This window comes from Anastrepha ludens, chromosome 2 (assembly GCF_028408465.1).
Source record: "Anastrepha ludens isolate Willacy chromosome 2, idAnaLude1.1, whole genome shotgun sequence".
Classification (NCBI taxonomy): domain Eukaryota; kingdom Metazoa; phylum Arthropoda; class Insecta; order Diptera; family Tephritidae; genus Anastrepha; species Anastrepha ludens.
This window is the reverse complement of record NC_071498.1, coordinates 74,076,155-74,087,242: the sequence shown is the minus strand read 5'-3', so window position 1 is coordinate 74,087,242 and position 11,088 is coordinate 74,076,155. Positions and strand designations below refer to the sequence as shown.

The window sequence follows — 11,088 nt, the reverse complement described above, 5'->3', positions numbered from 1 at the left end:
GCCCTCCAGTCCCACCAGACACATATGACGATCTTCTTTGGATGAAGATCCGGCTTAACTCTCGGCTTTGTCGTATCTCCTAGAGCCACCTACTCCTTTCTTTGAATCATATTGATGTATAGGCACCATTTCTATGTATTACAAACTCAACAATTACTCTCCCCCGCTCAACCAACCCGCTGGTCCAGCCCGCATGAAATACTACGCACCATTTTCGTTTGGCGCAAGAAAGACTGGAAATAATAAAGCTTCGAGGTTTGAAATTGTTCAGCTATGGAAAAAATTTTTCTTCGTTGATCCAGTTTGCAATAACAATTATGGGCTATTTTATATTATATTATATGCATTAGGCCGGGTCGATTTGTGGTTAGGCAAAAAAATCGCGCATTGCTCTGTGAAAATCATATTCTAGGGATCAAAATAAGAAACTTTGCCGAAGGAACCATACCTCTAAAACGAATTCTGATGTCCCCCAATTTGGGTCGAACTTTTTCGTTTCTTTTCTATAACTCACTTAAATTAATTTTTTCATTTACATATGTTCTGACTAAATAAATTTCTTAAGAGAAAAAATAGATATTATTATAAATAAATAATAAATATTATTATAAATAAATAAAAATAAAGAAAAAACATAGCCATTTAGTTGATTTTAGCTACCCAAAAGTTCGACCCAAATTGGGGGACATCAGAATTCGTTTTTCCTTCACAAAATCGAAATTTTTTTTCTTCACTCATCTTATAGTAAATCATTTCAAGAATGTTGTGTCAAAATTTTAAGTGGATCGGAGCAGAACTCCCAAAGTTATAGCCTTTGTAGGCAGGGGCGGATCGTGACATTGTGGGGCTAATGTTACTCGGGGGCCCTGTTTTCTATGGCGATGCAGTATATAGTTATCAGAAAAAAAGTCATCTTATAAAAACATTTATTTATCAAAACAAATATGACAATGAAGAATATTAAATTACAAATCAATCTTTCTGCATTTTCGTGCAGCGAATTCCATTGATTGCTCATCAACTGCTAAATCCTTTGTTAGATCACAATTTATCGAAAGAAGAGATAAATGATTAAGTCGATCGTTCGACATTGTTGTCCTATACTTATTTTCAATATATGACATCCGGGAGAAAGAGCGCTCCGCTTCGCAGCTGGTGATGGGCAACGTCAAAAAAATGTTTAAGATAGTGTAACAATTAGGAAATACACCAACAATTCCTTTTCATAGATAAGCTTATAAATTTCACTGCAAGAGGTGTAGCAGTCTGATTTAGATTGTAGTAAATATGATTTTAATTGAATGCATTCATTTACTAAATTTTCATCTACGTCATCTGAATAATATTTTACAATATTGCGTACACTTTCCAGATCCACGCTTTCCTGGTTTTTATTCTGCAAATCCATTAAAAAATTAAATTTTTTGCTGGTTGTCTCATAGACTTGACCCCTTTCATTTAAATCCATAATCAGCTTATGCAATGCAATGTTTAGGGTGTCTCTTTTAAATTTTTCTGCGCCGCACACTGAGACTTTAGCAGTAGACTTATCGGCAAGTTTTGAAGTAATTTGTCTCTTGTAAACGTCGCTGTAATTTGTTCCACACTAGTACTTAATTTTTTAGCTTTCCCTTCGTACTCTTTTAGCTTCTGATTCGAATGCTGTCGTATGTTGTACACGAACTCTTTTAACGAAACAATTAATTTAGTGCCTTCGCAAATATTTAAGCCAGGGCTCTGTATTTTTTTATTTATTGCCTCTCCAAAATTTCTTCGCAAAATGTGATCAAAATTGCAAATGAGAATAATAAATAATTTCAGAATAATGATTTTTAAAGCTTTGACAGCCTCATAATGACAAGACCATCTGGTTTGGATTAAACTTTTTAACGTAAATTTTAGTTGCATTTCACGATGTAACAAATCCCACCTGTGGGTTGAAGATGAAAAGAAAACATATATTTTTTGCACCACTCTAAAAAAATTTACAATTTCGGTTGCAACTTTAACACATTCTTCACCAACTAGGTTAAGGGAATGTGCAGCACATGGTACATAATCCGCACTTTTACTTTTTTGTTTAATTAATGCTTGGACACCTTTGTACTGACTCGACATATTGGCTGCGTTGTCATAAGACTGCCCCTTACAGTTATCCAGCACCAGCCCGGTATGACTACTAATTTTGATGAATGAGACACATCTCTCGTATACATTTCCCTAAAAACAGTATCGTAATACAATAGCAAGTTGGTCATTATGAGACAGATCAGGAGTTGAATCCATCACAATTGAATAATACTTTGTGTCGTCGTTATTTATTTGATTTATAATTTGTTTCACTATCTGTCTACCCATAATATCAATAACTTCCTCATATACTGTTTTTGATAAGTATGATATTGTTGGTTTCGGTCGCAGCTCTCGTTGTTCAATATGTTCCCGAATGAATGGGTCAAACTCTGCCAATAGATCCAGAGCTCCCATGATATTACCATTATGTGGTGTACCAAATACTTCTTCGGAACCTCTAATTTTCGTGATTTTCTAAATACGTTCCTATGTGTTTCCAATCAGAAAATCCCGTTGTGTATTGAGAAAGTGTTTTAGAAAAAAGTTTGCAAGTCGAACAAAAAATAGTCACAAGGCTGGGTGAATAGCACAACCAAGGTCGTTCCAGTAATTGGCAGTTTTTCATTTTCTTAATGAAATATCTGTCTGAGAATGATCTATTTTGATCTTTATATATTTTTGTTGAAGCTGGATATTTACTTTCTGGATCTTTATTTTGAAGATCTGTTATTTCATGATTAATGAAGTAATTATTTAGTGACACTGGCCACGATTCCACGTCAAGATATTTCCCAAACTTAAAGTTAATGTTTTCTGAATTTCGTTCAGTCTCAATATAAGCTTCCTTATGTTCAGCATTAATATCGTTTTCAGTTGGATCAGAGGGTTGTTGGTAGTCAGAGGGTTGTTGTTCATTTGCATCACTAATATTTTTTTTTGGTGTTGGGTTCCTTACTCTCTGTAGATATGTTCTCTTTGGATAAGGATCCTTCCTTTTCGCTTGATAATAGATTTTTAGATCTTTCATTGTCATTTTTATGTTCTATTTAAAAACAAGTATGTAGTTTTGCACATTTACTTTTATCTTTTTCTCGGCTTAACTGTTATTTTCGTTTTTCGGCTCCACTTTTATATTTTCTTGTAGACATTGATTTGATGTTGGTATTCTAAAAATAATCAAAGAACAGAATTAACCTATAATCGTTGAGATAATCTAATAGGTACTAATATTTTGTACAAGTAACGCAATTTATTAGAAAAAACATGCGAATAAATTTTTGAGTGGATGAACCCGACCGCTGTATGAGGAATAATTTTCTTAACAACTCCTGTCGATTTGTTTGGTTGAAGCCACCGGTAAACTTAGTTTGTTGAAACCGATTGGCGCTACCGATTATTTCATAACTCAAAAAATGCTAGCCTCTACAAATTTTTGGTTCCATGTAGAGCTGGCCATAATTCGAATTCCCATCCACCCTTACAGCAATTACAGAGAACACTTATAACTAGATTTACTTTCGAAGTTGATGCAATTGCCTTTGCTTTGTTCTGAATATTTCATGGAGCTTCACTGTCTTTTTCAAAATTCGAGACGTATTATCGCATCAGCACTTTTTTATGCACTACCCTTCTTTTAAGTTATATAGTAACTTTATTAGCAGCACACAGCTAGTTTTATGTTTGCACTTCGAAGACAAGCATGAACTAAATTCTTGATCTACGGGGAGTCCCCAAAATATACACAATACACACGCACGCTATAAAATACACCGTCTATAGACAAGCGAAGTGGTAGGTGAATTACCGATTCGTTTCATGGGCGCGCACACGAGTTGATCGATTTTAGTTGCCAAACTTACGATTTTTTTTTCGTTGCAAGTAACGGTCGCACACGTGTGCAAACAAAAAAACATATACAGTGAAATTCCCCATTACGGACAGTCCTTATAACCGGACAGCTCCAATAACCGGACAAATTTTGGGCACACAGGTTTTTCATTCATTTTTTCATACAAATATCATCCTAATAAACGGACACTCTAATAACCGGACGCGGACAAGGTATTTCAAACCATTTTCATAAAAAAATTTCTCATAAACGGACAAAATTCAAAAATATCACAAGCAAGCTTTGTTGTTCATTATAAAAATGAAACAGGTGATTCCCCTTTTAACATGTATACACTCATTCAAGTCCTGTGTTTTAAATTAAGAGTAGTTTTCCATTCAGTTTGTTAAGTCAGTTGCATGCGAATGGTTGCGTTCAAAGGTTTTCTCCAAATGGATCAAAATGTTTTCACTGAGGACAACAATATAGAAGTTCAATTTGACCAACAAGATGATACTATGGACATAAGTGATTCAGAAGATGAATTTTCAGAAGAAATAAGTCAGCCTATAACATCATAGGATGAGGCTTTAAAACTTGTTGCGGGCTTGAAACAATATGCAAAAAATGACTATGTAGCTTTTCAGCACATTAAAAATATCGAGAGTCACTTTGAAAATGAACATTTTAAATTAAAGCAATCAAGCATTACCTAATTTTTTCAATCAAACTAGTATTGAAATGTAAAGACTTGTACAATGTATTGTACTTAATCGCTATATGTACATATATGTATTTATATGTAATACCAAAGTATGCAAATATTCTTTACTTCCAAAAATTTCTTAAATAAACTATGTACAATACAATTCATATGTGTGGTATATATTTTGTGACTTCATCCCTTATAAGCGGACATCTCCCATAGCCGGACAAAAACACTGCGACGGTGAGTGTCCGGTTATAAGGAATTTCACTGTAATATATATATAAAGTCAAGTATCAATGTTTATGTCAGCGCAGGATCAGCACTGTCAAAAAGTGTGAGTACTTAATTAGTCTAGTGTTTTTAGTAGAAAACTAATGTGAGTGTGGTAGTAAAATATCAGTGCGTCTTGTAGAGCATTCGTATTTTATTTTTATTGGTGGCCCTTTGCAACCACGGGGCCCTGGGCTGAAGCCCAAAAAGCCATTAGGTAGATCCGCCACTGTTTGTAGGCACTCTACCTCGAATGCGGAGCATCGATAATTTTTCAGAGTCATTTTTTCAAACGCGTTTTTCCCGAAACGACTTCTTAAAAGTCGGTGCCAATTACAACTCCGAAACTATTCAACCGATTCTTTTCAAATTTGGCACACGTTTTCTAAATCAAAAATACCTCCCCCCCACTGTTATTTTTTTAATTCTTTTTTTTTTAAGGTTGTTTTTCACTTACAAATATGGCGAAATTTTTCGCCAAAAATGCTCGTTTTACGTTTTTTTGCCACCAAAACTACAAAAATGAAAAAAAAAAATTTTATTAATGGGGGGGGGGAGCATTACGTCGTACTTTAACTGAAAAATTCGACTTTTTTAGTTTCAGATGATTCTACGACGAATGCCGATTGACACCGCAGAGCACCTCTCGAAAAACATATCTCCAAAAAAACTCTGTCATGGGCTTATTTGTCAATATTTTATTATTAATATTTTTTAAAAACTTATTGAAAAGATGTACAATAACATGCAACTGATTTTATTAAAGTATCTTAAGCCATATTTCTGTAAAAAATTCAAAAAAAAAGTGTTTTTTTTTAGCGCTAAACCCTACCACCCCCTTAACTGGGTAATTGCTAGACATATGCCAAAAAGTTGGGGACCGTCCTACGTTATTTCATTGCTGTTTTCTGAAGTTGTGGTTTCGGCTAGTTCAGTATGATCAGGTTTGCTGATGTCAGGTGCATATACAGATATGATATTCAGCGTTTCGGCTGTCATCTTTACTTTAACAAGTAATATTCTATCATTAACGTAGCCCACATGATCTTCTTTGTGTATGGCCTGAAGTCTTTGCTGCCTTTTCCTTTTATTTTGGTCTCTGAGATTGGGCAAAAGTCTTTTTGTATGGTTGTCAAGTTCTATTATGGTTTCTTGTGTTTTGTTGTGAGAGGAAGTTACATTTCAGCATGCTATTCTCAAGATTTCGCCCTCTAGGGATTACAAGCTCGTCTCAGCTGAATTAAAAAAAAAATAAATTTATTACAAGTATCGTGAATCATTTATTGAGTGAGTGTATTATCGTTTTCTTAATGATGAACAGCGAGTCTGACTCATCAAAATGTTTGGAATGGAAGTTAGCCCATGAAATGAGCTCCCTAATAGTTCATCCTTAATTTTTAAGCACCATATCTTTGATTTCCTTGGCGGATGATTTCCGTCACATTCTCAACGTTTAAACAGCATAATATTGGCATGAAGTTTGGTCCACTGTTGTCAATGACAGTATTACTAACTTTACTTTTTGATCACAGTATACCTATATGTTACATACTTCAAACATCCTCCTTTCATCTGCCATAAACCGCACTAAGAGCTGACTATTCCAAAGTGGATAAAAATTAACAAACTAGGAAAAAGCGAATATGTACAGGTATATCTTGCTATTAAAGTAACAGCTAGCGTTGTTCGGATACTGCCATTAACTCGTTTAAAGTATAGGTACATACTAAAACAGTATCAGAGGCATAGTACTTTGTACTAAGCAGTATAGCTACTACATTATGAGTCATGTAAATTTAAAAGAAAAATTCTTGAAAGAAACCCCTGTAAAATCCTCGAGTACAAAAAGTATTCAATACCTTAACAAAGTGTCGAGTATTTACTCTTAGTTTCTCCTATCGGAAAAACTCTAGTAATAAACCAGAAGTTTGTTGACCTTTCAAAAATATTTTCAATAATAACTATGTATGTAACCATTTGTCTACAACAAAATAATCACCCAATAAATTTTTAAAGAAAACAAAGTGGTCATAAGATGTTTCCCAACTCGGCGCTTAATGAAGATAATTCTTTCCTATTCAAAGAGGTGAAAGGGCGAACATTTATAAGCTTAAAACCATTTACTCTGCTACAAAATCTAAGTTGGCATCTATTAAAATTAAAAATCATTTTTCGAGTCATTGCTTGTATTCAATAAGAAATGGAGTTACGAAATATACTCGTATATGTATAGTAAATATATGTATATGTATATTTATATGTATGTATATGCATATGCAATAAATTTCGTTAAATTACGGTTATTGAGACATTGAATAGCTAGATACCGAAAAAAATAATAAACGTCCCATGATAAGTATTGATTGATTGATTAATACGGCTATGATTCTTCTGCAAGTAGATATGTATGTATTTTTTGCCTTTACTAATACCGCCTGATATGAATTGAAGTGCAACGTTTGTATTGGTTATAATTTTTTAGAAAACCACCTAGCTTAGCTCATACTTCCAGTAATAACGACTGCTAAAGGTTAAATAATGCGGCATTGTGTGTTTTCTAATTTAATCATAAATTATTTTTGTATTTACAACAAACAAATTGTAATTTTTCGACTCGATTTAGTTTGTTTTGATTTTCTTTGAGTGCCGTTTGCCGACTAGGTAAAAGTGCTTTGCTGTTGGCGATGCACCGAAATTATTATGGTGGCGATATAAGCTCTTTGACTGAGTACCACAAATCCCCCAATGTAAATAATATAAACATAAGTATATGTATGTATGTAAGTGATTCAGTTAACCCCTTTGTAGTTAATTAAGTTTAGTTAAATTTGTATTACGTTTATGCAAGCATATGCACATTAGGGATATTCTTATGTTTAACTTTCAAAGTAAACATTTTTGAAGTGAAACTTCTTTAGGCGCGTCGGGGGCCCCAAGGCAGATTGAAAATAGGCGAAGGAAACGGTAAGTTCGGAGCGTTACCGAAATCCGTCAAATGGGCGGGGCCAAGGAGCAGCTGCTCCTTCCCACTCTCGCCTATTCGCTCTCTCTGTCGCTCTCTCGCATCGCAAGCGCTGAACGATGTGAGGGAGCCACCGAGACACGCCGTCTCTCCCCTTCTCTCTCGAATGCCTTTCTTTCTCTCCCGTTTGCTCTATAGCAGTGCTGTCCAAAATGAAAAATGTGAGTGTATAAGTGAGAACGAGAGAATGGGAGCAGCCCAGTGGGAAATTTAAACCAAAATAAATAAATATGGGATTGGAGTAAAAAATTTTTGTGGGAGGAATCGAAATGCCTTTTGATATTACATCTATAGCTTCCTTTGAACGACTTGTAACATAAAAGGCATTGCAAGTCGCTAAAGGCACTTTCTAGCATAAAAAAGTTCTCACAGGGCATTGTATTGCATACATTAAGCGTCGCGGACAAACGTGTTGTTTATTCGTTGCTGGTTTGCTAACGACTGAACTAGAGCTGGGAAAACCATCGATGGCACCATCGATATTATCGATGGAACCGATGGAGTGCGATAAATCGATGGAAATTTTTCGATGTCGATATATCGAATTTCTTTTTGGTTCCAACACGTGTGTAAGTAAATTGCAATATATAGTAAGATTTTGTTATTATTAATTTTTTCTGCCTTTCTTTACATAGAGGTCTACTTTTATTCTATTAGAGTACCCTGGCAGTTCCTCTGGTAAAATGGACAAGTTTTTGACCTCATCCCGTAAGCATTTTAAAAAGAAACAATTACAGGACAATTTTTAAGAATTTTTTTTTTTTTTTAGAAAAAGATCATGATACCTCTCCAACATCATCAAATGAACCATCTTGTTCAAAATCTGAACCGGAGCCTAAGCGCAAAAAGTGTATTTCCGCAGTGTGGACACATTTTGACAAATTGCAAACCAAACAACTTGCAAAATGTCATTATTGTGGCAAAGAATATAAGACAAGCGGAAACACGTCCAACTTGTTAGAGCACTTAAAACGGGCCCACCCTCTTGCCCAGCAAGTTAATAACGAAACTACGTCTTCTCAGTTAGAGCGATATTTTACACGGACAGACGTTTACGGTCCAACATCTTCCAAAAAGGAAGCAATTGACAAAGCCATTGCTGCAATGGTCGCAACGGATTTGCAACCATTTAGCGTTGTCGAAGATATTGGACTTAGAAACTTGATGAGGGTGGTGGACCCTAGATACGTCATGCCCTGTCGAAAAACTCTGCGGGACACGCATATTAAAAATATGAACGAGAGTATGACGGAGAAATTGAAGGGCATTCTTGACTCCGTTGACTCGTGCGCTATCACAACAGATGCATGGACATCTCGTGCAAATGTTAGTTATCTAACTGTAACGTGTCACTTTATTTTAAATTTCGAGCTTAAGACGGCAGTGCTATCTACAAAGCCACTAATGGATGAGACAAACCATTCAAGTCTAAATATTGCCAACACATTGCGTGAAATATGCGATGAGTGGAAAGTGTTCGACAAACTGCACACCATTGTGACCGACAACGCAGCATCTATGATTAAAGCGTGCGAATTATTGAAAAAGAAACACTTACCGTGTTTTGCGCACACTCTTAATCTTGTTGTGCAAGATGCTTTAAATCTGGAAAATGTGCAAAACGTTTTAAAAATCACAAAAAGAATAGTGTCCTATTTTAAGAGTAGCGCTATTGCTTATGCAAAGTTCAAAGATGCCCAAGGCACCGAAAATCCTTGCTCTCTATTGCAAGAGGTCCCTACTCGCTGGAACAGCGCATTACAAATGATTCAGAGAGTGTTGCGGACAAGAGAGCCCCTAACTGGCACCCTTTTAAGATGCCATAATGCTCCGATTCCACTGTCAGAGGATCAATTTCGGATTTTGAAGGACTTGTGCTCGCTTTTGGAACCGTTCGAAAAAGCCACAAAACATGCGTCTGCTGCAAAGGGCGTTACAATTTCATTAATTGCTCCTGCAATTTTCGCCTTATCGCAAAGTTTGGAAGAGCTCCATGAGCAGATGTTAACACCTGCAGGGAGAGAAACTTGCGAGTTTTTACAGAGCAACGTAAAAAAAAGGCTCTTCTCATATGAGAATAGATCAGCACTACGCCTTGGAACTCTTCTTGACCCACGCTTCAAAAAGGAGGGTTTCCAAAATCCGTCAAATGCCCAGCAGGCCATGTTGATGTTGGAGGGAGAGGTTCATAATATAATACAGGACGTGAGATCTAAAAATTCCACAGAGGAACTGCCAAGGAATGAGGAGACTCCATTTTTATTTAAATGCATGGCAGGAAAAATAAAAGAAAAAAACAAAAGTTCACGGGCGGACTCAATTATTACCATTCGCCAATATATGGAGCAGCGCAATGCTCTTCATGACAGCGATCCGCTCCAATATTGGCAGGTAAGTTAAGTGTAGTTTTTTTTAACAACTTTCATAATTGTACTTTCTACAATACAGATTAACAAGGAACATTTATTTGCACTTGGACAATGCGCAATAAAATTCTTGTGTATACCAGCAAGTTCAGCTGAATCAGAGCGCACATTTAGTAAAACAGGAGCTATTGTGACGGAACGGAGAGCATGTTTAAAACCTAAACAAGTGAACACATTGGTTTTTATTAACAAAAATCAATGGCTACTTTAAAATAACTGTGATATTGGAACGAATTGTTTTTTTTTTTTTAATAAGAACCTCTCATTAGCATTAAGTTTGGAAATCACCTTTTGTTTTGTAGTATTTAAGAGTAGCAGCTATCCGCTGCATAGTACAATAAGGACCTCTCATTAGCATTAAGTTCGGAAATCGCCTTTTGTTTTGTAGTATTTAAGAGTAGCAGCTATCCGCTGCATAGTACAATAAGGACCTCTCATTAGCATTAAGTTTGGAAATCGCCTTTTGTTTTGTTTTTGCTTAGAGAGATTTTTGTTTTCGTTTTTTGGACTTAGGACGAGAAGTCACCCTTTTTTTTATCTTCAAGTTTAACTTGAAACTATAAATTTTGTTTTTATATTAAAGAACATTCACAAATTACAAGCTAAAATCATTTTAATATATTTTCGATGGAATTAATTTATAAAGGGCTAACTTATAGTAGTTAAATTATACGCTAGATAATTCGTATCGATGATTATAGACAAGGTCATGAGTGCTGATACTTTTGGTTGACCCTTTTTGAATATTTGAAACTTTGTA

At 35.4% G+C, this 11,088-nt stretch overlaps 1 protein-coding gene across 1 annotated transcript; it reads left to right on the top strand.

The window, feature by feature from the left end:
* Positions 1–8,540: 8,540 nt before the first annotated feature.
* Positions 8,541–11,033, top strand: LOC128866840 (E3 SUMO-protein ligase ZBED1-like). The gene is made up of 3 exons (XM_054107884.1): positions 8,541–8,610; positions 8,672–10,293; positions 10,351–11,033. The coding sequence occupies exons 1-3, from the start codon at positions 8,586–8,588 to the stop codon at positions 10,537–10,539; spliced, it is 1,836 nt and encodes a 611-aa protein (XP_053963859.1). The 5' UTR covers positions 8,541–8,585; the 3' UTR covers positions 10,540–11,033.
* The last annotated feature ends 55 nt before the right edge of the window (positions 11,034–11,088 follow it).